Raw genomic sequence first — 26,609 nt, 5'->3', positions numbered from 1 at the left:
GATGACTATAAGTCCAACTCAAAGACCGATACCTATCAGACGCGCATCTCATCGATGGCCGCCTGTGGCACTTGCTGCTGCTGCTGCTGTCCGCCCATGCCCTGGCCGGGGAGGAGGTCATGACCATACCCTCGCCACCGTGCTGATGCACCAGGTGCACACCCGAATGATTGTGCGTGTGGGTGTGGTGGCCGCCGCCGCCCTTTGAGGAGCTGGGCGCACTGCTTACCCCACTGCTGCTGCTGCCACCGGAGGGCGTTTGATCCAGCAGCACACCGCCACCGGCCACGCCCATGGCAGAGTTATTGCTGCTGCTGTTGGTGGTCGTTGATGAAGCAGTGCGTAGCGGTGGGCGTGGTCCGCGTATATGATGCGACGGCATTCCGGTCAGAACATTTCCATTTGCCTGATGTTTGCCCGATTGTTGTTGCTGTTGCTGCTGCTGCTGCTGTTGATATTGCTGTAGTTCTGCAAGTAAGAGAGAGGGGGTAGAAGAGAGAGAGGGAAGAGCGATGTAAGCTACTTATGTACGTTTATACGTTATGCATATGTTGGCATATTATCAAGCAAATGTTTATTGAAAGGCAGCAAGCAGTAGGAGCCTGCAGGAGAGCAGCAGCAGCCCCAACAAAAGTCAATTTGTAAACAACAATGTCAACCATTAAACACACATTCTCCTGCTCCTCCCTCTCCTTCTGCTCCTATCATCGGCATTGAGGCATCGAGGCATTGGCAGCGTTGTCATGAAGAGCACAGTGGCGCCAGAATGCGAGTCATCAGAGTTGGTTGCACTTTTTGTTCCATTGAATTGGCCATGCACAAACATACTATGTAGGTTCCCCCCCGAACACAGAACGCAGTTTTTCAGTTAACACTGGCAGCACTGAGAGAATGCAGGCAGAGATTGTCATTAAGTAAGAGCACTGCGTGTAGAAGTCACAAAAAACACTCGCCACATATTGATTAACAGTTATCTCTTAATTCTCTGCCGCGCAAGATCGTGCATGTCCGCGACTCGAAAGACGAACAGAAGGAGAGAGCAAAACCACCGAGGGTCGGTCTGCCTGCGATGGTTTCTACCTGCGCGATGCAGCGGCAGAGCTGCAGGCAGACTGCAAAGCACAAAACTTTCTGGCTCTCTCTTTCTTTCTACAGCGATGCTCGTGGTGACGTGCACAGCGCGACAGCGTGGAGGGGGAGAGTGCAGGGGAACTGATCGTAGCAACTGATTAGCATCGAGAGCATTTATGACTGTCTGTTCATGGAGTCCGCTAGTTTGCACAATTTTTAATTCACCCTACTCTTCTCTCGCACAACTCTCTTTCGCTCAGTGCAGCTTCCCCTGCCCCGCTCTTTGTCTATGTTGATTTTTAGCTTTGGATGTCGTTCAACTTGTCGCCTCGCCTCGATTCTCAATGCAAAAGTGCAAAATGTGCAGAGCCATTGACGCGTCTAATATTTCGATGCTCCACCACCCCACTGTCCCCTTTTCAGCCTTTACGATGTGTGTTTCTGGATAGAACTAATTTGTTTGCCTTTCGCTCTAGCTCTCTATAGACACAATGCAGTTTTATTGGTGTGTTGGCAGAAAAAAAGGACAGGGAGGCAGAGAGAGAGAGAGAAAATCGAGCAGCAAATGACAGAAATGAAAACATGAGTAGGAGTGTGTGCCGTAATAAAAACTGAAGAACAGAGGAATAAAATCTTAATACTCGATGGGGTTGTTGGGTGTGTTTATATAGTACGAGGAAGTTCATTCAGCGAAGGAGTTTAATAACTTTTGGCAGGTGAAAAATAGACTCGAAGGAGTATATTTTCGTAGAGGATTTTCCCACACAGCTGAGGCTCCGGATTTCCGGACTACCATAAACTCCAACCCAAAAATAACTTCGTAAGCGTTTAAGCAGCTTTTCCTGTGACAAATCTTTATAAAATTAAACGAAAATTTTCATTACTCATTCAAGGATGATGTCCCTGCTGCCGAAACCCCTAAGCCATAATCCCTACCGCCCAAAAACCGACTTTCACTAATTAGAGGAAATACATTCAAGCAGAGCGATAGGGCTGGAGCCCTTTTGGTTTTTATGTTTATGGCCTGGACTCTACCCCCGGCGAGGGTTTAGTGCGCAAGTCGAGTGGCCAAAACCTGGACTACGTCTACAACTATGCCTAAGAGAGCATTCAAAGTGAAATGTACCGGATTATGGTGCTTTCTTTCGGGCTTTTGAGCCAAGTCCCGTCGAGTGGAGGCATCGTCAGAGTTAGAGATCAAAGCAGAGAGACCAACCATAAGTCGCAGGCTCTGCCATAATTTCAGCCAGTGCAAAAGGGGGACAGAGAGAGAAAAGTGCGTCATGCAATTTCCCCAAGGAGCTGTGTGCGGGTTTATGAATATAAAATTAACAAAACAGTGAGTATGCGTAATTCCCCAAAAGCACCCAGGCCGCTGGCCCCTGGCCACGTGTGTGCCCCATGCTTTGTATGGTATGCAATAAATTTTCAATTTCCATAGTTCCGTGCGAGTCCTGAAAGCAAATCTAATTTATATGCACACATCACTTATACGCACTGTATTGCAATTACAATGCAAATGCTGCAACAAATGCGTATAATGCGCCATCGAAAATACCATTACAATCATCCCATCATCCCTTCCCATTCCATCCCTGCACCATGCCACGCCGCTATGCCACAAAATAATGCAGTCGCAAAATGTTGCCCCGAAAAATGTTGTTCCGCTCAAACGGATGTTGATTAGTATGAAATGACAAGACCGGAAATTCCCAGCCCACCCCTGTGCATAACTGAAGCGTGGCATAGTGTAAAGCAGAAATGCCAGCCGCATGAAAACTCACTTAAACCCACATGAACAGCGGTGGGGGAGCGTAAATGGGGAGCTTGGAAGGGCAGCGCGGATAGGATCGAGGAGCAGCCAACCCAATGAAGGGGATGTCAGTGGAGTGCAACCACTCAGGCATGCTGTGGATATTGTGGGGCCCAAACTAAGTGGACACACAAGTGCAGCCAATTGTCCTGTCTACGTGGGGTTGCCCCGTTTGTTGCATTAATGAGCCTCGGAACGGAGCCCGCACGCCTGAATTTATTGCTAAATTTTTGCCATTTCCTTCGTGACAGTTGGTAGATTTATTAAAAAATTATATTCCATAGTTAGGGGATGCGAGAGAGAGAGAGAGAGAGAGAGAGAGAAAGAGAAAGGGTGGGCGAGAGGATGTACTTGCATGCAATTTATGGTCAAGAGATAGTGAAGGATGCACTTAATGACTCTGCAATCCAAAATGAAGAACTGTGCAACGTGCTCACCCCCCATATGGGGATTAAGAGATTTATGCTAATGCCTGAAGCGGAGGGAAGGAAACATATTGGCTCTGAAGGATAAGAAGATTAGCAGAAAAAACAAGTGGGAAAATGGATTAAAAGTGGCAGCAGAAACTTGTTTTTGAACGCTTTTCGAATCATTCACTGGTGAATAAATATATTTTAATGTCTACAGCACATTTATCCACACCATTTCTCAAAGGTTTTACGCTCTTTGGCTTAAGTATAAATCTGATAAATGAAACCATAAAATGGCCTTCAAATTAACAAACATTTAGGCAACATTTAGATCCCAACCAACCCACAAACAAAAGTCACAGATTAGCATACAATTTGAAGCATTTCAATCACACATAAATCACAACAAGACACTCGAAATGGGCACACTGGACTTTTAACCTGCAGCAACTCAGGCGCCTTGGACCTGGCCAAAAAGGTACAAAATTGTGCGTTGTAAATCAAAGGCGGATACGTAGCAGACAGACTGGCAGGCGGACAAAAGAAGTCGCCCCGAGGGGTGTAGGAAAACAGCTTTGGAGCTGAAAGCAACAGCATAAAAAATCTATTTTTCAAAATGCAATCCAATGGAATCTGAATCCGTAACAGGAAATCGAAGGGGACAGGGTCGGGGGAGTGTAGTGGCAGCGGTAGATTTATGTGCGTCTATTTAGCATTGAGTTAGAAGAGCAGCGCGGAAGCGGAATTGAGCGCACGAACGAGCAAAAATTAAGTATACGCCAGCGTGCACTCAAGCAGCTCATGCGTGCTCAAAAATACCCTATGTAGAGCAGAGGACTGTGCTGTGATCCAGATAGCTTAGGTTTCTATTTAAATATAGAGCAAAAGTCGGGTGCACTTTGATGACTTTCTTGTGACTCTTTGTCATTAGATTTATCGGCAAAGAGTATTCCAATATTCGACACACCAAACACAAATATTTCCTTCACGTTGAAGCTAGTTTGTGTGTGAGTGTGTCTGAGTGAGCAGCACAATTAAATTGGATTTATGGCGCGCATGATTGCAAAATGAAGTTAATGTGCATACAAATACAATCGGGGGTGGGGCGGTGGCCAGTCTGGGGGTAAGAAAAATGATGTTCGAACTTTGGCGTTGGGCAAAGCGAAGCGGAAATCGTACCTTGTTTGTCATGTCATCAATAATCGAGGAGCAGCAAAAGTAAATTGAATAAGAATATTAAAAAAGGGAAAGTATTACATGCGTCTGCCTTCCACGGAAGTGCCAAGGAAATGAACCTCCCACACACAGACCCACAGACACATATTTCAGCTACCAGCAAAAGTTGCAGAAGAACAGCGACGGCCAGCCAGCCCTCTGAAATATTTATGAGCTGCCAGGCCAGAGCCAGAGCCAGGCTCAGTCCATGGGCCATTCCTTTTTGCAATATTTATTAGTCGCTGTCCTCGTCGTCACAGGACTCTCTCTCTCTCTCTCGTACTTGAGTTTAATGTTAGTTTATGCAATAGTTTTGACATCTTTGACAAGAGAAATTCATCTTAATTGATTGATGACAAATGGCCGGGCAGCTGTGTGCGGAAAGTTATCAGCAAATACGAAATCCATTTATCTTAGAAGATGTAAAAGTTCATTGAAAACTTGGCACTATCCTTTTATCAACAGAAGTCCTTGAAGACTGAGGTAATGACAGCAGGAAATGAAGGAATTTTAGTGGCAAATAGCAGTAGAAATGATGAAGAATTTGATGCAAAAACATTTCATGGCCAGACCACAAAAATATTTCGCTTTAACTGAAGTTTTGTGTCGCCCAATAAAAAGGACCCTTGCTTTGCCTTGACCACTACGAGGGGTGGCTGAGAGGGGGGCTGAGTGGAGTATTGTGTGGCCTTTCCTACCCCCCTGCCCAGTGGCAATAAAATAATATTGTCTTATCTCTAACTATGTGCGCAATGCACAACAACAATAGAAGGGACAACTGCGGAAAAAAGTGCGACAACTATTTATTCGGTAGGGGAGAATATCAAAGCAAAGCAAAAGACGAAATAATAAAACCAAAGAAATGAAAGAAGGGCTGCAGGAATGGGAGTGGAAGAGTGGGAGTGAGAGAGCGAGAGGGCGATAGGGCGACTCACAATAAGATGACGGACGCCCTTCGATGGGCATCGAATAATGTTTTGCTTTGCCTTTACTTTGGTTTCTTCTTCTATGTGGAAGTAGAGGCACATTTTTTTCGGCCAAACATATGCTGTTAGAATGAAAGGGAATGGCAAAAGGGAGCAGCTGGTTTGTTGGGGAAGCACCAGGACTTGCAAATAGATTTTTCATCATTTTTGTTGTTGTACCAAACCCACACAAAACACTTTTTGTATTGTACTCCTCTTACAGGCTCCGTTTTGTTGCCTTTTTCTCTCTCTGTGTGGAAATTTCAATAATAACATTTGTATGAAGCTGTTTATGTCCTGGCGGTGGCTGTGGCATCGACTGACTGTTGTTCTGCGGTTCTGCCTTTACCTCTGCCGCCGCTTCTGCCTGTCGCTGACAATGTGGATGACAATCATGTCACGTCATGCATAAGGTGGCGGGTCTCTCCCTAGCCATCTCTTATCCTTCGGTCATATATTCTTTTCGCTTTTTTTTTCTCCTCTTTTACATGTTTGTGCCGCTTAACAGGCAACTCGCGTTTGCCTTTTGTTTGCTGCCTTACTTTTTTTATTATATTTATGCAGTCTCTCTCTCTCCCTCTCTCACTACCCCACACACATGTCAGCAAAAATCGTTTACGCTTCATTGTTTTTACTCAATTTCGTTGATTTTTTTTCCATCCAGTTCCCCACTTCCTTCGCTGTGCCCCATTTTGTATGGAAAAGTTGTCGGAAAAGCAGAATAAATTGAAAAGTGCCACAAAAACAGATATGTGAAATAGCCTCACTTTGAGTGCTTAACGCTGTGCTACAAAAGAGCTCAAAGCTCTGTCAAAAATGTAAAAATGGATGAAAAATGATTAAGGACAAGAAAAAAAGAAAAGGCTGACTGAGGATTTTTATCGATTGAACGAACCAAACAAAAACAAAAAAAAAACAGAAAACTTCTCAGTGCCAGAGCTTAGTTTTAAGTCTCTAATCAAATTTTTCGCCAAAACCAAAAAAAGTTTTTTTTTGTTCTGCTGCTGCATAATACGCAGAAAATTCCAATTGCCCCGAAAAAGTAGGCAACACATTTCTCCATTCACTTTGCATTTCCCCCTAAAATGAACTTTTGTGCGGTGTGGGGGAGTGCCAGGGTGTGTGTAAAAAGCGAATAAAGCTTTTTGTTTGATGATTTAGTAGGAGCCTGGGGCAAAAGGTATTCTGTTATTATTAAAGGATGTTCAGGAGTATTACTAGGATAGTGTTTTTGTAAAGGGGATTATGGTAGCGTTATCCTTGTAACAAAGTAGTATTAGCACAGTATTTTTTCTGATGTTTTTTCTAGTAATTTTCAATGATTTATCCTTACGAAAGTTGTGATCAATGGAGAGGAAATTAAAGCAATTCAAATTGATTCAACTCAACTACATTTCTGGACATTCATTTATTATACCTTTGTGAAAGTTATGGTAATTTTATTGAAAGGAAAGCTTCATTTCATTGGTCTTCGTTAATTGATTAAATATCCGACTCATATATCAGAATTTCAAAGCACTTTACAGCTCCACTTAAGCTGCTTTTAAATTATGAAATATTTTAGCAAAATTATTGACAAAATTCAAAGTCCAAGACAAATTTAAACGAAAACCCAACTTAAACTAATGAGGCATTTATAAAGCCCACCATTGAACAATGTCAGCAAATCTCAGTTTATTCCCAGAGCTTCGGCTCCGGCCAGCGCGGCTGCCAGTCGCCCCTGGAATGTGCCACTGCCACTTAAGTGGCAACAATCTCAGAGCAAACATTAATTACGCAAGGATTTTCGGTGGCAGACACAAACTACCGTTGACTTTAATATTTATAGTGTTCTTTTTTTCACACAGCTTAAATAAATAACTCGACAGAAAAAAAAGACGAAGGAAACACCGAGGAAAATTGAGTGAGAGGGTGGCCAAGGTAGATGCTGAAAATATGCGCCCACGCATAATTATATGAAAATTCGCAATAATTATAAATAATGCAGAGAGCGCTCAAAATGCCAACAGAGAAAACACTCGCCACTTCCGACAACGTTGCCACCTGAAAGGCAAAACCAGCAACAACAACAACAACAACGAAGGACATCATCATCATCATCATCAGTGGCAGTGGCAGAAGTAGCAACAAGAGCAACAACAGAGCGGCAGGGGGCAACACAACAACATCAAGGGCCACGCCCCACCATCTCCTACTTAACCACTACGAAATTTCCGCTTCCGTTAAGGCGCGAGCGTAAAATTAAATCATCTACGAACACGAAAATATTCTATGCAAATCCAAAAAAAGAGAAGAAAAACGAAGAAAAATGTGATGGAAAATGTATATTTGGCTCAAGTTTTCAGTGAACGACCCCCACAGCCATCAGCACCATCCGCCAGCTTCCGCTTTGGCTTGTGTTATTTTTCCAGCTTTTCAGCCATTATCGACCAGCAATTAGAGAGCGAGAGCCCAGCGCCGAGAGTGCTGACAACATTGGAAAGAAGTGCATAAACCTGCTCAAGTAGCTAAGAATTGGATTCCAATTCCCTGGAACTTGGAAATTGGTTCTGTGTCGAGTGGCCAAAATAAAAGTAGAGAAAAAGAGTGATTTTGCAAGTGGGAAATGGAAGGAAAATGGCAGGAAAATGGAGTGTCAAATTTGGGATTGAACAAATTTAATTGATTATAGCTGCAGATGGACACCAACAAAAACAAATAGACGCAAATTAAAGCGGAAAAGTTCCTTGGAAACTTGGTAATTTATTGCAAAAGTTTTCTGGTATTCTTTTTCGACAAGTTTTCCTAGTATTTTTTTGGTATTTTCTCTAGTATTTTAAAGGTTTTGCTTAAGTATTCCCAAGCTTCCTAGTATTTTCTGGTATTACGTAGTCCTCATGATAATATTTTTCTGCTATGCTTTTACAACGTTTTGTTCTCTGTGGCTTGTAATATTTTCCTAATATTTCCTGGTTTATTCCTGGCATTTCCAGTGGCGAATGAGAGATTTCAGACATTTAATTGTTTCATGGAAACGCATGATTGGAAAATATATGCCCCAAAAAATAACTGAAGAGATTTCCATTTACAAGTTTCCCCACCATGGCCACAATTCAAATTTATTTTTGTATAAATTATCTGTCAATCCCAAAAGCTGGAAAAATCTATCTACTGCTGCTGCTGGTCGCTCGCTGTTTATTTTCAATGCTCAACCCTAATTTGTTTATGGAAAATGAGAGATTTCTGCCCAGCTCCCAGCCCCTGCCCCCCCTCATCTGTCATCGGCAGGTATTTTGTTATTTGAAAAAACAATTGCTACGTTTTCTGCGCCAAAAACCCACCGTTTTTTTTGGGGGGCGACGTTGACCAGTAGCTTTATACGGTTTTCCATTTTTGTTATTCCATTTGTTATCGATTCTCCAAAAATTATATTTATGAAACAAATATGTCAACAGCAGTCGTGAGGGCATGCAGCCAGCAGACACGCAGGTGAGGTTGAAGGAGAATTGAAGCGGATTTTCCACCCGGTGCGGGTTCTGCCATAAAAATCACATAATTTGCTGTACGTTCCTGCTCCCGCTCTTATTCTGCACCGCTGGCTTGGTTAATGTTTTCATTTTATTGTGCATAAACTAAAACCAACAACAACAACAACAACAGTTTTATGCGTTTATTTCTTACGTTTTTTTTATTGGCTTAATACGGTTGAAGGAGTGGAGCGCACTCTCAAGTGGTGGGAGGGAGGGAGAATTGTTTTATGGCTACCGCTGCTGCTCGTACCTTTATGGCATAAATGGAATCGCTTTAGATTTGTCTGTCGATTGAAATTGCAAAAATCTTATCATAAAATCATGTTGTTCGTGACTTACACAAAATGGTAATGTTCAAGATACAATCGGCTAAAACGAATCTTTATTTCATTTGGTGGGGCATACTCGTATTTCTTCAAGTGCCTCGCCATAACGACTTCATTGCGTGATGTCTGTGTGGCAGGCCGAGCGAAAAACTGTCAATGTCTGGCATAAGTCCCTTCCTCCTTTCCCCCTCATCATATTTAACAGCTCATCAAGCAAACAGAAGTCTGGCAAAAAAAAAAAACATTGGCAATCAGTGGAGCATTAATTTGTACAACAATTTCCGCTGTAGACCCGAGGCGAAGCCCTTGGATCTGGGATTACTCGAATGTCTGGGGCTGGGGGATTCGTTTTGGTCAAAAGTCAAAAGTCCGTTGACCCGCAGCGATGCGTAAATGTTTCTCTCCGCCCCCGGCACCGCCTCTTCTTATGTTTTGTGCTCCTTCTGGTGGGTTTTCCTTTCTGTTCTTTCGTTTTTCCTTGCCATTGATTCAATAACACGTGTTAGCCGACGGTACAAGTTTCTGCAGCTCCTCCCACACCGGACGGACACATCGGCTGATTAGAACAATTTCAATTTTCACGCGAACATTTTCCTCTTTTGGATTTTTGTTGGCTTTTCTGCAATGTCAGACCTTTCCTTTTTTAGGCACGAAGGTCATTCGATTTGATTAAGCAATATTTTCCGTTTGTTTGGGATGATTTAGCAGGAAATTTATGTGTGTTAAGGAGCTCCAGTGGGTTGTACTCTTGTGACAGGTCAAACATTCCCTCGTCATTTCTCTCATTCTGACAAAACAGTTGGGGCGTGGCCAAAAATTGAAGCAGATTCGGGCATAAAGTTGGAATTTTTTTGGGGTTTCAAAACAAACACCGAAATAACTTTAAAAGTTCTACGAGAAACGCAAATTCCTTTATTTAATTGGAAATAAAATCGACACACCTGAAAAGTTAAGAAAGTTTTCCTTGAATGGCTGAGTGGCCAACGAATAACATTTGTTGTTGGTGTTATTTGGGTTTTCCGTTTCAATATTTTCACAGAACTCATTCAATAAAGTTTTATGTGGGGTGGAGGGAAGGGGTACCCGCATTAAAGTTTTATTTTCGTTGCTGTTTTGTGGAATGCAAAGTGTATTTGATATCTTTGCCAAAAGCGTGAAATTCTCACACAAAAACAAAGAAAAAAAAGCTTTTCAATCTCAAAGTTCATTTGCTTGAAATCGAATAACGAAGACAACAAGCAGCCAGAAAGCAAAGAGAAAGCAGGGAAAGCAGAGAAGAGGTGGCCGAAGAGTGAGAGGAGCAAGAGCCAGCCGGCACTTCATAATGAAATGAAATCTTATCAGATTTCAGCTCTTGATTGCTACCCAGCGCCACAATATTGTTGCTACAGCTGCTGCTTTTCGTTCTGTGTGTGGCAAACAGCAAAAGGCAAAAAGCAGCTCGACTCTTGCAACTTTTGGCAGCAAGCAGCAGCAGGAGCCAATTCAATTGCATCCTCGACTGTGCTGTTGCTGCCACCAGCTCCTGCTTCAAAGGTAAAAGTTATTTTTGTGTGTGTGTTTGGCACTCACCTGTCGTGGGATTGTGTCGTCCTGCGGCAGCCAGACTGAGATTGCGTGGCAGAGTCATGCAATCACCACCGCCACCGCCACCACCGCTTGAGGAGCCACCAGCGCCCATGCCCGGGTGTCCGCCCACGGGTGCCACGCTGGTGAGCAGCACATTGCCGCGGCTATCCACAAGGGCGGTGCCGCCACCCGCCAGATTCAAGGCGTTTCGCGCATAATTCAATGTTGCGGCATGATGCAGCGTGCCCGATTTGGGGAGCGTCATCATGCCGGGATTGTAGCTGACGCTATTACCGGACACGACAACAGAGGCCGATCCAGATCCCCCGCCGCCACCACCACCGCCATTGCCTGCGCCACCATTGGCTGCGTTTGAGGTGCCCCGGCCGAAGGTTTGCGTGCCACCGCCTTTGATTTGCATATGTTCTCGCTGCTGTTGCTGCTGATGTTGATGTTGCTGCTGCTTGGAACTGGTGCTGTAGGTGACATTGCCCATGCCATCTGCGACCACCTTTGAGCTGTCGATTGGGCCACTGTTGCCGCCACCCTGCTGCTGCTGTTGTTGCTGTTGCTGCTGCTGCTGTTGCATGCCCGTGTTCGAGCAGATATGAGGTGGCGGTGGCTTTGCCTCATTTGCAGCAGCTGCTGCGGCTGCAGCGGCCGCCTGCAGCAGCATGGCCGCCTGTTGCCCCGCCTGCGAGTCCTGATGACTCTCCACATCCACTATGACATTCGCGGAGCTCTGCGAGTGGCCCATGTGGTAGTGGGCGTGCTTGATGGGCTCCGGCGGGTACGGCACCTGCTGGTGCATGCTCCTCTGCTGATATTGCTTCTGCAGTGTCTTTACCTCCAGCCGCGTCTTGTCCCGCTGATAGTAGACACCCGCAAAGATGAGAACGTTGAGTATCAGCAGGCTGCAGCCGATGGCAATCGTAACGCTCAGTGCTGTCGAATAGGCCGCATAGCCGGCCGCCTCGAAGCCCGAGGCCAAAGTGTCCGACGAGGCATTCGCCAGTGTTGTTGGGGCAAACACGCCACCACCGCCACCGCCGTTCGTATAGTTTCCTCCAATTGGTATACAGGTCGTATACATATTGTTGGGCTCCACGGTGGTCACTGCAAAGAGGAGAAGGTAGAATTGCATATTAATCTCTTTTTGCTTATTTACTTCCCAGGGAGTCCACACGTGTCGTATGAGTAATGTTCTCACTCGTACAATGAATGGGCAGGATGAGGCCTCCGGGGGCTTTGGCAAAATATTGTTTCAGGTGACACACAATTTCCATTACGAGTGCACTGCACTTTCCGTTGGATGTAATTTACATCTTTAAGATATCGAATTGAGGTCAAATCGATGGGTTTAAGCTTTAGCATTCGAGAGGCGGTCCCTGTTCCCTGTTGTACATAGGGTATGTGTGATTCTGTCTACAGAAATGCCTGTACAACTCTGCTGATTATCCTCAGAATTAACAGGTTTTAGCTGCAGCCCCCTTTTTGGCCTTATTTAATGTTCTTTCATGTGCCTTATCCCATCATCAATTTTCTGTGCCATGATGATGCCTAAGCTCTGGTTAAGAGTTTTCCCAGAACAAAAACGAAAATAAATAAAAACCCTGCACCCACACACACACACACATACACTCTCCCTCTATCTCTCTTCCTCGCTTTCTGTTTGACCTGAATTCCAGTGAAAAATGGGAATAGAAAGTAGAATCAGGTAAACAGTCGGTTGCTTGGCAAGGATAAAGCAACATGTGGCACGGGGAGCAGGCTTAACCCACGAAAGTAAATGAAAGAAAATCCCTAGCACTGTGAGGAGGGAAATTTGCATAATTCTAGCGATTCCTCGAGGATGGTGAGGGCTGATTAAGCTGGAAGGGAAATGTCAAACTATCACTGAAAATTGAAATGGTTCACTTAATAAATGTGCCCGACCGACCGACCGAATGTCCTTCGAAGGATGCCGCATCAGCTGAGCCTGCAGAAATATCTAATTTATGCAAGGACATTCCATGAAGCATCATCCTCTACTTCTGCACCCTCATTTCCAGTTTGATTTTATGGCTTGGGGCTGCTCCTCTCGACTCTTCTCTGTCTCTTCTTTTTTTTTGCGATTCCACTAATTAAAGCCACATTAAGCAGGGCCCTCCCTCTCCTTTCTCCATCTCTCTTTTTGGGTCTCTGTGTCTCTGTCTCAAGCTCAATGCTTCACAGAGGCCATGTGTCCTCGTAAACATCATTATCTGCTGCTGCTGGGCGGGGGCTGGGAGGTCCTTGAACGCAATGGCAAACGAAAAGCGAAATTAAAAAAAAAATAAAAATAAAAAGGAATTAAAACTGAGAGGGAAAAATCACGAAAAGCTGCACACAAACTGAAGCAAAAGTATTTTTGTACTTGTGCGCAAAATTAAATGCAAAATGGAGCGGAATGATAAAAAGCTTAGTGGCCGAGAAAGGGTCGAGAAAAGTGCTACCAGAGGGGGGAATTCGCACCCCAAAAAGGGTTTCCACAACACTCACACTGAGAGAGCGGAGCGAGCGAGTCTCAAGTGTTTCTTCAGAGTGTAGACAAGTGACAGGCTGAGCGTCCCCACACACACCCACACAATCATGATTGATGGCTGAGAATTATGTATAGATTGAGAGGCTAATTCCAAATTGGTTTCCTTTTCTTTTCTTTTTTTTTCCTTTACTTTTTTTTGTTGCGTTCCCTCTACCTGATGGCAAAAGTTCTTTTGTTAACCCAAAAATCTTGAGTAAATTAAATGCCACACTTGAATGAAAATTGGAAAAGCTCTTCTCTGTCTCTCTTTCCTTAGACTTTGAATGGCAGCTGTGAATCTTCACACGATTATTGAGAGACAAAGGCAGATAAAGAGAGAGGGGCTGGAGAGAGATTATTAGGAGAGATTTATTTGGAAAATATTTATGCAAAATACGTGCCTCAAGTCTTTAATCTTGAGCGAATATAACTTTGTGCCAATAATTGTGTTTGATATGCAGAAAATTGAAAAGCAAAACTTTACAGACAAACATTCAGAGCCACAGCCAACACACACCTACTCCATTATCTCCCCATCATACGAATGGCATTCATTCATATCCTCCCGCACTTGATACAAAACAATGCCAAGTGTAGGAAGCACTTGAGTAGGACTCCAAAGGAGGACTCTTCCAGTGGAGACTCCAAAACAATGCCAAGACAATGACAAATACACAATTTTCAAGGGGAGAATGGGCGGCCCCCCAACGGAGAGGACAGGAGAGCAAAAACCCATTTGTTATCACAGACATTTCCACACAGAACATTTTCAACTCCTTCACGTCCAGCAGGCGTGTATACCTTTGGCGGATACAATGGACGTGAAGGAGACGCCTTAAGTGGTGCATGGAGCATAGAAAATGGAAATAATTTTATATTCTGGACAGTTGAATAAAACAAAAGTGGGAAAACATGCAAAAAACTGTATTTGAAAATGATTGCAAAACTCAATCTACATAAATCCCAAGGCAATATGCTAACCATAGCTCGAGGAAATATTAGCCACGTTTAGGCATCGATTTGGACACATTTTTATGGCTTAAGAAGAGGGATGTTATGGCAGGAGGAGTGTGAAAGTGTGTCAAAATTCTGTCATTTGTAAGGCTAAGCTACTGTGTGAAAGAGAGAGTGTTCCACCAAACCAATTTACTTTCTTTTGACCTAAACCCATTTTTGCTACAAAATCAAAGAAAAGAGTGTCAGAATTTTGTAACTAAAACGAGGAAGCCCATTTTTAATGCTAAGCTACCTTGTGAGAGAGTGTTGTCCTTATTTTTTCTCATCTTATTGTTTCATGTGCAAATCCAATTTACTTTCTTTCAACTTCGTTTTTAAACCCATTTTTCCTACAAAATCAAAGAAAAGAGTGTCAGAACTCTTTCCTGAAACAACAATGGCAATTTTTAAAGCAGTTATTCTCTGTGAAAGAAACAGAGTTTTCCTTTGCCTTGCTTATCTTCATGTTTCACTTGCAAGCCCATTTATCTTCATACAAATTCGTTCTCAAATCCATTTTAGCTACAAATATATCTTTATAACTCGAACATTTTCCAGCCACAAAGAGATCCTCAAGTATTCCATCAAAATGAAGACAAAACAAAGACATAAAATACGAAAGAAAACTATGGAAAAAACACAGAAAAATCCAAGTACTTCAACTCTTGGTACTTTTTTTCACGCCACCGAGCGACTTAAACATCGTTGGAAAAACTTGTTTTCCATTTTCGCATAGCGTTTTTCTTGGCTTTCAGTTTTCAGTACTCACGTCTTTCGATTTGTGTTTTGTTGCGGTTTCTCGTTCTTGTGGATTTTTTGGCTTTTAGTTGCATATTGCTGTCGCCTCTTTTTGGCCAAAATAGGTTAGGAAAAAGATAGAGTTTGGTTGTATAAGTAAAGGCAAAAGCAACGGAAACGGCAATGGCTAAGGTGACGACGTTGACGACGACAGTAGAAGACCAAGAGGCATGAGGCATGGGGCAAGGCAAGGCAAGGCAGCAGCAGCGGCACAGTTGGCAAAGTCAACGCTTAAATGAAAAGCATGTCAAAGTATGTCGAGTCCATATGACACTGTGACTCTCGGTCTCTCTCTGGGTCTCTTTGGGTCTGTCGGTCGGTCGGTGCCTCCCAGCGTGTCTGGGGCTTTCCTCCAATCTCCAATCTCTAGACTCCGCTCCTAAACCTCCACTGTTGGGCGTTGTTTTTTGTGGCCTGCGTCCGTCGGCTGTCATTCTGACAGCTGTTTGTCGCTTTTCAGGCATTTTATCATCTTCTATTCCCACTTTTGTGTCCGCTCTCTGTCTACTAGATTTTCTGCCATTCTATATTTCTGTGAATCGTAGTCACCTCCATCTACATTTTACTCTCTCTCTCTTCTCTGCGTCGCTTTTCTGTTTGCCTGTAAGTTTGTTTTGATGGGCGGAGGATTTAGTTTTCGCAGCAGCGTTTGTTGGATGTTGGCTCTGGCCTCTTGCACTAATTGAAATGAACATTTTCTGTTGTCTTTGTGGCTCGCTCTGTGGTTCCAACGCTCACTCCCCCATCACTTCCATCCGGCGACAAGGCCACCACAAGTCATGCTCTCCTGTCCGCTATTCTCTGATGTTCTCTGCTGTTTGTTTTGGTCACAGATTAGTCATGGAAATTAAATTTTAAAGGGCTGTCTCTTCCAATCAACAACAAGAGTGGAAAACGATTTTAACTCGGGAAATACAAGTTTTTCCGACTCTCATATACAGGGCAGAAACAATCTGAATAGCTGTGGCACTATTTCTTACTTAAACAAACAGATAAACGGTCACCTAATGGAACTCTTATTTGCTTTGCAATTCACTTGAATGCATCACGACTCGAGAGGCGAAGAGACGTAGAGCGCAAACAAGATGCAAAATTGTTTTTGCAATTTACATTGGTCACAGCTTTCGAGCGATCTACCTGCTGATAAATATCAGCAGACAAAAACAACAAGCCAGCGACCTTTTTATGTTGCGTTCTCTTTCTCTCCACAGCGGACGAATTTCGGGTGTCGTTCTGCTTGGAGCGGGAGAATGGAGAAACACAAAAACGAAGACTGCGCTGCCTGCGTGATCGATGTAACTGATTACCGATTGCAGTACCGGGTATATTCGACTGTGCATACATCTGCACTTTCTAAAGCTTGCCGTAATTTCTAGTGTTTTCTAATGGACAAGACTTTTGGCAGTGGGTGAAATTCCTTGTACAATTTCCACCGTCTGGTCCCCTCCATAAGCTAATCCGAATGCATTTTGCATTGGCAAACTTAGCAATGATAGCAAGAAGGGGAAATAGGGTGTAACTGGAAGGGTGTAGTCAGAGGGTTACTAGCGGGGAGGAATCGAGAAGTGTGTGCACTGGGGAAGAGAGTCTTGTAGTGGAACTGCGCGAAAGTTTCGCTTAAAATTGACTGTGTCTTAGTTTTGACTTTGAGATAAGCTAACGGCAGTGGCAGCCTCAGCGACAGCGACAGCAACGGTCGAAGTCGCAGAAACAGTTGCTATGGCATGAAACAAGGCCACGCCCATCAGGGGGATGGCACCCACCACAGCACTGCCACCAAATGCAAGCATTTGATGTTTGAGTTGAGTGTGTTTCCAAAGCAACGCAGCTGCTGCTTGAGTTGCACTTGCCACACACAGAGATAGAGAGAGAGCGAGCTGTGGGGACAGTTTATTAAAAAATGGCGAACAACATAAAGGGAAAAGCGAGGAGGAAAGCGCCGAGGAAAGTTTGCTGTTAATTTAGACTAAGTGTTGAAAAAGTTTTCCGCCAACGAGTTTTACATAAACTGGTTTAATGACTTGCCATCAGAGCTAGGGGATGATACGGGGTTAAACTAGAGAGTACATGCAAGTGCATTAAAATTATGCGCTATTTGCATTTGTGGCATCTTAGACACCAGAGTCACTCGAAAGCCAACCCCAAAACGAGAAATTTATGCCACAAGCAGACAGGGAATGTGTTGGGGGTGGCTTGCAAAAAAGGTTACACACACTTAATACTTGTAGAGATTACAGTTGAGTGCATTTCCAAAAGTCAGCAGTCGGCACAATATAAATTCAAAAGCCAAAACCCGGGGGGGTTTTGGGGTGGGGACCCCAAATTCCATATTCCATGTCCCGACTTCCATCTCCCATGGATGGACGTAATTTCAATAAGCAAACGGGGTGGGAGGATCCCCAGCTGGAGGTCCGAGAAGTTCTTTGGGGTCAAAATGGAAATGTCATGGCGGCAGAAAGAGGGTTATGGGGCTTGGGAGTCACAAAATGCCAACTTTGCAATTTCCACTTTGCCACAAAAGTGAAGTAAACAGAGGACCGGACTAGGCCCAGGACCGACCGACGACGGAGCACAAGGCCGAGTAAACACAACTCTTTTGCCTAGTCAAAAAGAAGAAAAAAAGTGTTGATTTTCCACAGAAGTGGAAGAGGGAGAAAAGCAAAAAAGAAAGAATAAATAAGAAGAGTTTTCTCTTTTGAATTTCGGGTTTCCATTTGAGTGGGGGAGAACCAAACATTTATCCGACCACACATGGCGTTTGCGTAATATATTTCATTTGCCTCAGTTATTAGACAAATGTGCACATGTGCGTACACATTTTTGTGTGGAATGTGTATCTTCAATGTTTACACATCCATGAAGGAAGTAAAAGTACTTTGCTAGAAGTTGTCTTGGTTTAAAGCGAAATCTACAGGGTAGCTCCCACTTCCATCATCGAATAGTAACCAAAAGGGTAGTCTAACTGAGTGCGACAAAGCGTTAAAGCAGAAATCGAAGTAAGGAAAAAGTCCTGTAGCCTTATTTTAATTTGTCACTTTATGCAGAATCCGCAATTAAATAAAGCCCCTCATCCAAAAAGGCCACAAAACTTGGCCCTCAGTCTCCCTCTCACTCTATCTCTCTGTCCCTTTCGTTGAGGTTTTGGCCTTTGTCAAATCACAGCATTAAACGACAACTGCAGAATGGTACAAAGGTCCAAAAGGGACATCTACAAAGGCGATAGGCGTGTTGCTCCTTGGGGAGCTTTGTGTGTCTGCGTGCGAGCAGGGAAACCCCTCAAAGTCGCAGTTGTAAGTGTGTTTGTTTTTGGGGGAGTTGTGGTTAAGGGGGTCTGGGGAGCTGGATACACTTACCACCCAATATGCCATTCAAATAGGCCGAAGCATTCATGCCGCGTCCCTTCTTCATCATCAATTGCTCATCGACAAGCAGGAGGCGCGACGACGAACCGGAGGATGATGAGGATGTCGCTGTTGATATACCGAATGGATCCGGTTTAACAGGTCCCTCGTACAGGTCCATATCGTCGTGATTTCGAAACAGATTGTGTCTAGCTATCACATCCTCCATCCCAGCGCGATGTAGCTCCGGTATGAGGCGCAACCAAATGGAGAGTTGATGGGCCCGAAAGTGATTCTTAATACGCGGCTTCATTCCTGCAAGAAAAAACAACACAAAAACAAAAGGCAGTGTAAGCAAACATCTTCATTTTCAAACGAAACATGCATGCAAATATCCCACATGTCCCGCCCATGTCTAATGCTCTAAAACTATTCAAAGTTGGCTTTTGGGCCAGGCACTTTGCTCAAGTCATTTGCATGCCAAAAAGGTGAGCGACAGCGACACACAGACACTTGCTCCCCCCAATTGAGGGCAACTGCTGCTGCTGCTGCTGCTCTCCTCCCACTCAACTCTGATGTCTTGTTTATTCTTAAAGTGGGCTGAAAGCGACACAAAATGTTTAATTTTTGATGCCTCTTCGTATGGCAATGGCAAATAGTGCTGTTGCCAGAGCAGCGAGATCTCATGTATGGAAACTTATTTATATTATATGTGAAAAGTAACCATGGAATATGATTCCATGAGGAAATGAGGAATCTCAACCATCAATCGAACGAGATTGTGAGGGAAAATGCGAAATCTGAAATCCAAATAAAATACGAGAATTGCACGCAGTTTGGTGCCGCTGCTGGCTGCATAATTTACACCAGAGAGGAGAAATTTCATTCCATTCAGAGTTTTCCCATCATCATCATCATCCCATGACCGGGCGAGAGGCTTATGCATAATATATGTATGCTTATAGTTCAATGTATTTTCCACACCGTATTTTCCACAGCTGCCTTTGTGGAAATTCTTTTGTATGGCGTTGCCCCACACACAGACACACACACTCGCATATTATTTGATTTCGATTTCAGTTTTGTAGTGCAAAAATCCTTTCAAACTTGCGCTTATAGAAAGTGCCAGAGATCTGCGGCGCTGCCTGAAGGAGCATTCTGTATAGAATGTCAGCTGTCGCGCTTCTGTGTGTCGTTTCAATTAAAATTAAACGTACAAAAAATCAAAAGAATAAAAAGATAAAAAGGAAATATAAGGAAGTAAAAAAAGCAAAAAGAAAACCGAAGCAAAAAAGTAAAGAAAAATGAAAGAGAGGTAATGGCTTCAGCAGACATATCTTTTGATATGCATCGTCCTTCGTCCTTCAGTGTTTACGTGTGCGTAAAGTGCGTGACAGCAGGCACTCTCTTTCTATCCATCTCTCTCTCTCCTACGCTATTCTTCCCCTATCCTTTACCTTTTTAAAAGCCATTCTCCAACGTGTACACAATGTTAAGGCAAAATCCATTGGCATAACCTGTGCGTAATTTTCATAAACCGTTAAGCGCGTGTATATCTGTCGCTATCTTCAATTTGTGTGTGTGCTTGTGTGTTAGCAAGTGACTCGGTGGAAGAGTGAGATGACTGCGTGGCTGAGTGACTGAATGGTATGAGTGAGGAGTCTCTGCGTCAAGTGGGGTATATTGATTTTGCTATTAAGTGGAGTAATGGGAACAACCGCAAAAGGCTTCTATTTCAAGAGAGGTTCTTATTTTTCTTGGAACTCAAGTTTGGAATGCAACAAAAATATATTTTCGAATATTTTTGTAAGCTCTTCCTGGTAATATTTTTATTTGATTATTAAAGTGTCTACCATTTTAAGTGCGGAAATGTTTTTCACACAGAGGAATCGAACACTTGGGGAATTTCTCTAATTTTTCTAGCTTTACAGACCAATTTTTGTTGTAATTTTTAATATCTTGAACGCATATTTACTGAAGTAGAGCCTAAAGCGAATGGCTAATAAATATTGCTGGCCAACACTGAAAAAATTAAAACATTAAAAATTCCTACAAAATAAATGAAATATTAAATATTAATTTTCAAAGGGTACTTATTGATGCTTATTAAATGTAAATATTATTTTCTAGCCGCTTTAGGTGCTTTACCTGCCGCTGGCTTTGGCACACAAAAGGTGTGAAAAATGTGAAATTAATAACATTTTCGTACATTTGACATGGAAGCAAAGGCGCCGATTTAACACACACATAAAGCTTTATGTCGTAACGGGGCAGACCCCGCCCACACACTACCCACACTTTGGATCTCAGGATCCCACTGCTTTCTCCTTCCTTCCCTGCATTTGCCATCAGCCATTGACAGTCTCTGGGCGTTTTGATTGCCCGTCCGCCCATCATCTACCAGGTGGATGGATGCTATGCTACTCCTTCTGCTGCTGCTCCTCCTTCAGCTCTTCCACCTTCTGCTCCACTGTACTGACAGTCGCCCCTTGTAATGCCACATTTTTTTTCCCAAGTACTTGTGTGTGCCATCCCCTGCTACAAGATTATATTTTTCCATGTTTTTGGCAGGCAGAACATGTTCCAGGCGTTGGGCCTTCTTTAAAATTCAAATTAAATTTGATTCGCTCTTTCTTTTTGTTGGCATGGCAAATTGGTAGCCATGAATTCTTTTTACTGCATTTTGCATGTCATTTATGGGGTGAGAGATTTCCAAAAGAATAAAAGCCACTTGCATATTAACAAGTATCCGATTGGAGAGCTCGTATTTCCTCACAGATTTTACCCCAGAGCAAAGAAAACTTGTTTCCACATCAAAGTGCAGCTTAAAAATATCTGTGGTAGCATATTGCTTATTTAAGAACAGACTACACAGCAAAGCAAAAGGAAAGCAGTGGAAAATCATAGTGGAAAATACCGGAAAGAACTTTTCTTGTGGGGCTGTGGGGTACTCACCTATTTCTAAATACTTTTGATGCAGCGGATCATAATTTTCCCAGGTGATGCTGCGAAAGCGATTACGCTCCTTTGAAACAGGCAGCGACGAGTCCTGGCGATGGTGTTCATTCGGATTCCTGCAGCAAAGAGAAAAAGCGAAGAAGAAGGTAAGGAAAAACCATGAAAAATACAACAGTTTAAGTGGAGTTTAGAGCAAGCGGAAAGAAGGAAGAGCTTAAAGTGCAGCAGCAGCAGCAGGACAGCAGGTGTCCTAAGACTTTTCTCAGAGACACTTACCCGGTGCGTGCAAAGTTGCTCCAAAATATCATCACAGCTTCGGACAGCGCTGTCTCCGACTTGGTGTAGTTCTGGGGAAAGTGGCTAAAGCCATCCACCAGTGGTGCCCCGAAAATGTAGGGCAAGTCCTCACCATGCACCGTACCCATGCGCTGGGGATAATCACCGTCCTTGGTCTGATAGTCGAACACATAGAAGTAGCAGCGTCCTGCCGGCTGTGTGGACGTTCCTGCCGAGGTCGAGGCAGCTGGATTTCCGCCTGCCGAGGAGCTTGACGGCGACTGAGAGCTTACGGGCGGGGGCGATTGTGAGGCCAGGATGTCGCCCGTTCGGACAATTGGTGCCACAAACTGGGCATCCGACAGAGCTGCCACAGCGGTGTCTCGTGTGTTGATCGGATGCTGGGATGTGCGATCCCAATCCGTATACTCATTGACGATCTACAGAAGGGATTTTTGTTACATAAAATACATCCTCAAATATAGATATAGAGGGAGAGAGCGAGGGATTGGTTGCATGTGTGCAAAGTCAAATCCTTGCTGGATTACATGGGGATTTCGACTGTGTTTGCATGTCCTTGTTTGCGGTAGCCCATCCACAGCACAGCCACAAAACGATGATGGCGCAGGATGATGGCAAGGAGCAGCAGGAGCGACGCTCTGATTATTTCTGCCAGCATGTGTCTGCCACAAATAAACGACCACAAAAATGCATCTGTAAAATCGATGTCATGCATAATTTAAAAGTCTCCCTCCCAAAAAAGAAAACGAAAGTATTAAATGAATTCTAACAATTGTCGTTGTGTGTGTGTGTGGAATATATTTACATGGCATTGTCTCTGATTCTCCTATACTCCCTCCAGATATCAGATTGTCTCTGGATTTTCCCCTGCAAATATTGATACTGATGCTGCCATATATTTGTGGGGGATTTTCATTGATTTTTGGTTGGGGAGACATTTCTCCCAATTTTTTTAAGTATTTTAATTTTGAAAAATTGATGGAAATTGTTCAAAATTTATTAAAATATTTAACTTATTATTTCAAAGTGTTTTAGTTCTCTATTGATTATTTGGCTACCATTTGTCGATTAATTATGGTTCAACTAACAACTTTTCAGTCATTTTTTGCTTCTTTTAATTAATTGGAATATTAAATTTAATTTCCATGGCAGCCATCAACATCATTTTGGGACTCCTCTGCTGACCCCCATGCCATATAAATGAAGGCTTATGGAAGATAAATACTGAAGCCAGTGTCCTCGAGTGTCCTGCTTTTTGCGCTGCGTTTACGCATACTCGTAAGTATAATGAAGTAAAATAAATACGGGCTTTAAGCGCTATAATCGTGATATATGCCGTCGGCAATTTACGACTTTCCCACACACACACATGCATATACAAATGTATATATAAATATATCTGGTGAAAATGGTGACAACAGCAAGGCTGAGTCTGAGTTTGAGTCTGAGATACAGATACTCGCACAGAAATCTGACTTCTGACGTTGGGATGCGATGCGACTCGTTGGAGGTTTCTCCTGATGCGGCCTGCCGCTGCCGCTGCTGTTGCTGTTGCTGTTTACTGTGATTTGGGTTAAGTGCTGCTTGTGCGCTTTTAAGTAGGTATGTGTTGGCACACTCACACAGATACAGGACATACACACGCACACACACGTGTATGCCTGTATGTCTATGTCCTTGCACACATTTGCCAAATAAAGCGTGTTAATGTTTTGGCAGCAATGGCGTGTTAACTGCCTTCCATTTCGCTCGCTTGCACAATGAAAGAATAAAAATAAAAACCAGCCAGTGAAAGCATAAAATAAATACATACAACAGCAACAGCTAAATGCAAAAAATATTAAAAGTTGCAAACATGAGAGCTCAGAGCACAGCGCCTGAAATGCAGACAGTCGCGGGAGTGTCTATGTGTTTGAATGGGCGTGAGGGGTGGCAGAAAATGTTACTCATACGCAATGTGTAATTATAATTACACTCTCGCATACAGCTACTCAAAACAGTATGTGCGAACATTTTAATTGACTTTTTTAGCAGTCGCAGTTGTTGTTGTTATTTTAGCTGCCGCTTAGAAGTGTTTACAGTCTATTGACAGCCAAAACGAGAGCTTTTAATCATTTTAATGGCTGTACAGATAGAAACTTGAATTCAAAATAAATTAAACAGATAAAGGCAGCACGAAACTTTCGATACTCTAATAAATTAAAGTTCCCCCTGTATAATTGAAATATTTGTTAGTCTTTATCTAATTTCCCACATTTAAAACAAATTTTTCTTTGCATCTGGCAAATGTCTATAAAGTTTTTAAGTGCAAACTTTGAGACAGTTTCTTGAGCAAAGAAAAAAAACAACAAACAAACAGGCAGGAAAAAAGTAAAGTAAAAGTTGAAAAGTAAACGGCCAGATAAAGCCAATAATTAAGCTTTAAACTGATGCCAAAAATGGGCACGTCAGACAGCAGCAGCTGATGGCAAAGAAGATTTATGGGTCGCAGACCGCAGACACAAACCGCACCCCCTCTCTCTCTCACTCTCTCTGTGTGTTGAACTTACCGTATAGAATATCTCATTAAGGTGATAATTGTATGCATTGCGGACATAAGTGCGTATAATTTTATCTCGCCGCTCGCCCTCGAAACCATTTTGTATATCATGAGCACTGAAGCGCCAAATCGATTCGCCCGTAACGACGCCAAACAGCACATCATAGTGACCGCCCATATTTGCTGTGGCAGAGGCGCCACCGCCGAAGTAGCCGCCACTGCCACCGTTGAAGGACGCGCCACTGCCACCGCCGCCAGAGCCAGAGCCTCCATTGCCACCCGGTGATGTCTGGAAGCCAAAGTCCGCTGATGAACGCTTCGAGTTGCGGGCCATTAAATCATCGATATCGAGATTGGAATGTCCGGGTCGTATGACAACGCCATCAACCTAAATTGAAAGACGGTAAGAGTCGGCAAGTAAATGACAAAAGTAGTGGCAAAACGACAAAGGAAGGAGGAGAAGGAGCTGCTGCAAGAAAGCAGCTTCTGCAGAGTGGCAAAGTAAGTAATAAAGTCCATTGAAGCGGACAACCAGAACAAAGGGATGGAAACAAAACCGAAAAATGAGGGAGAGAACTCTCTCGTTTGAATGTCTTTCTCGTTTGATTTTACCGATGGTCCAAAGGATGTCAGAAAGTTTGGTGCCTGTATATCCGCACTGTACAGATCCTCCAGCGGCACATCCCGCAGACAGTCGACGATTTGCTCGTGGTGTCGATTCAGGTCCTCCGGTATAGTGCAATTCACTTCTTTGGCCAGCTTGATGGCAAACAGCACGGGATCCTCGACCAGAGCCCACGAAGAGTACGCCGAACCGGACATCAGGATGGCACGATGGAAGAGTCCCCGCACCATCGTGGGCGATGTCATCAGATAGTTAATGCATGCCGCTCCAGTGCCATGTCCTGCAAGGGTTACCGCATTCGGATCGCCACCAAATTTCTGTATATTCTGCTGGATCCAATGGAGCGCTGCCATTTGATCCATGAGCCCATAGTTGGCGACCCTGGCATGGGCATGCGGATTGGGATTGGCATTGAGGAAACCTAAGGGAAGGATTTGCATAATTAAGGAGAGACTCTTCAGGGTTGGGTTTGGGTGTTTTGCTGTACCTAATATGCCCAGCCGATAATTGAGTGTAACCACCACCACTTCGCCATAGCTGGCTAGGATGCTGCCATCGTAGGGATTGCCGCTGCTCCACTCGAAGGATTCGCCATGAATGAACACCATTACGGGCAGCTTTTTCTCATTGGCACCAGCTAAAGGAATGCATGTGTAGAAAATATATATCATAAATTGAAATCATCATTTAAAAAGCAAAAAAAAGTTGTGTTATCTCAATGCCCCCCAAAAGTATACGGCACTCCCTCTCCTGCACCATTAAATGTTTCCGTTTGCGTGCAAAGCGGATTTTGCCATAGAAATCGCTTCAGATTAGTGGATTCACTTGGCCCTGGCCGCGTGGATTTTTGGGAGCACTTAGGGGGTGGCACTTGCGATAAGATTTCCACTGTGCGCAGAGTTTACGTGCCTTGCCATTGCCCTTCGCTTTTTTTCTTATTTTTTTACGTATAAATTATTGGCATTACGTGGCGTACGATTAATCTTAATTAATTGAATTTAAATAAGATTTATGAAGAGCTTAATGTACGCTTATATTTTTTGTTCTCTGTTTTGGCTGGGGATAAAGTTTTTCCCTGTTTTCTGGAGTTTTCTTTTGGTTTTGCTTACCGTTCACCGGGGAAAAGACATTCAGGTAGAGGCAATCCTCGGACTGGTTCTCCAGAAATGGCAGCAGTCTCTTCAAGTACTCCAGCCGACCCTTGGGCATCTTCTCCAGTGCTGCCGTCTCGTTTTGTATATTGGGCAAACGCTGCGGACAGACGGGACTGTACTTATCCGAGATGCGAATGCCATCCCAGGGCGCGGGTGCACGCGTGGGACTGAATCTGTATAATGGATCATGATATTGCAATGGAAACTGGGATAGAAATGCCTCTACGAACCGATTTTGTTTGGTGGGTGGCGTGGCATATGGAACTCCGAGGAATACCTCCACAGATCGCAGAAATCGAAAGCTATCCAAGGGGAGTATTAGGCCATGCAATCGGCCATATCGCGTCTGCACTATGCGATGCCCCAGCCGGGCATTCTTATAGATGTCCGCTGTGGAGGACTCCACTGTGTGCAGACTGCCGATAAGTAGGCCCAGAAGTCGCAGGAGCCGCAGCAAAAGCAACAGCTGGCTTTCCCCCAT

At 43.7% G+C, this 26,609-nt stretch overlaps 1 protein-coding gene across 1 annotated transcript; it reads right to left on the bottom strand.

Moving 5' to 3' along the window:
* LOC117897480 (neuroligin 4-like) lies at positions 1-26,609 on the bottom strand. Its single transcript, XM_034806342.1, is given in 11 exon segments — positions 1-107; positions 110-468; positions 10,882-11,994; positions 18,568-18,870; positions 21,511-21,629; positions 21,790-22,229; positions 24,360-24,737; positions 24,962-25,395; positions 25,462-25,611; positions 26,084-26,301; positions 26,359-26,609. Coding segments are annotated over 11 exon segments (3,837 nt in total). The 3' UTR covers positions 1-35.

This window comes from Drosophila subobscura, chromosome O, assembly GCF_008121235.1.
Source record: "Drosophila subobscura isolate 14011-0131.10 chromosome O, UCBerk_Dsub_1.0, whole genome shotgun sequence".
Lineage (NCBI taxonomy): Eukaryota > Metazoa > Arthropoda > Insecta > Diptera > Drosophilidae > Drosophila > Drosophila subobscura.
The sequence above is the reverse complement of the archived record's forward strand: the minus strand, read 5'-3'. Positions and strand labels throughout refer to the sequence as shown.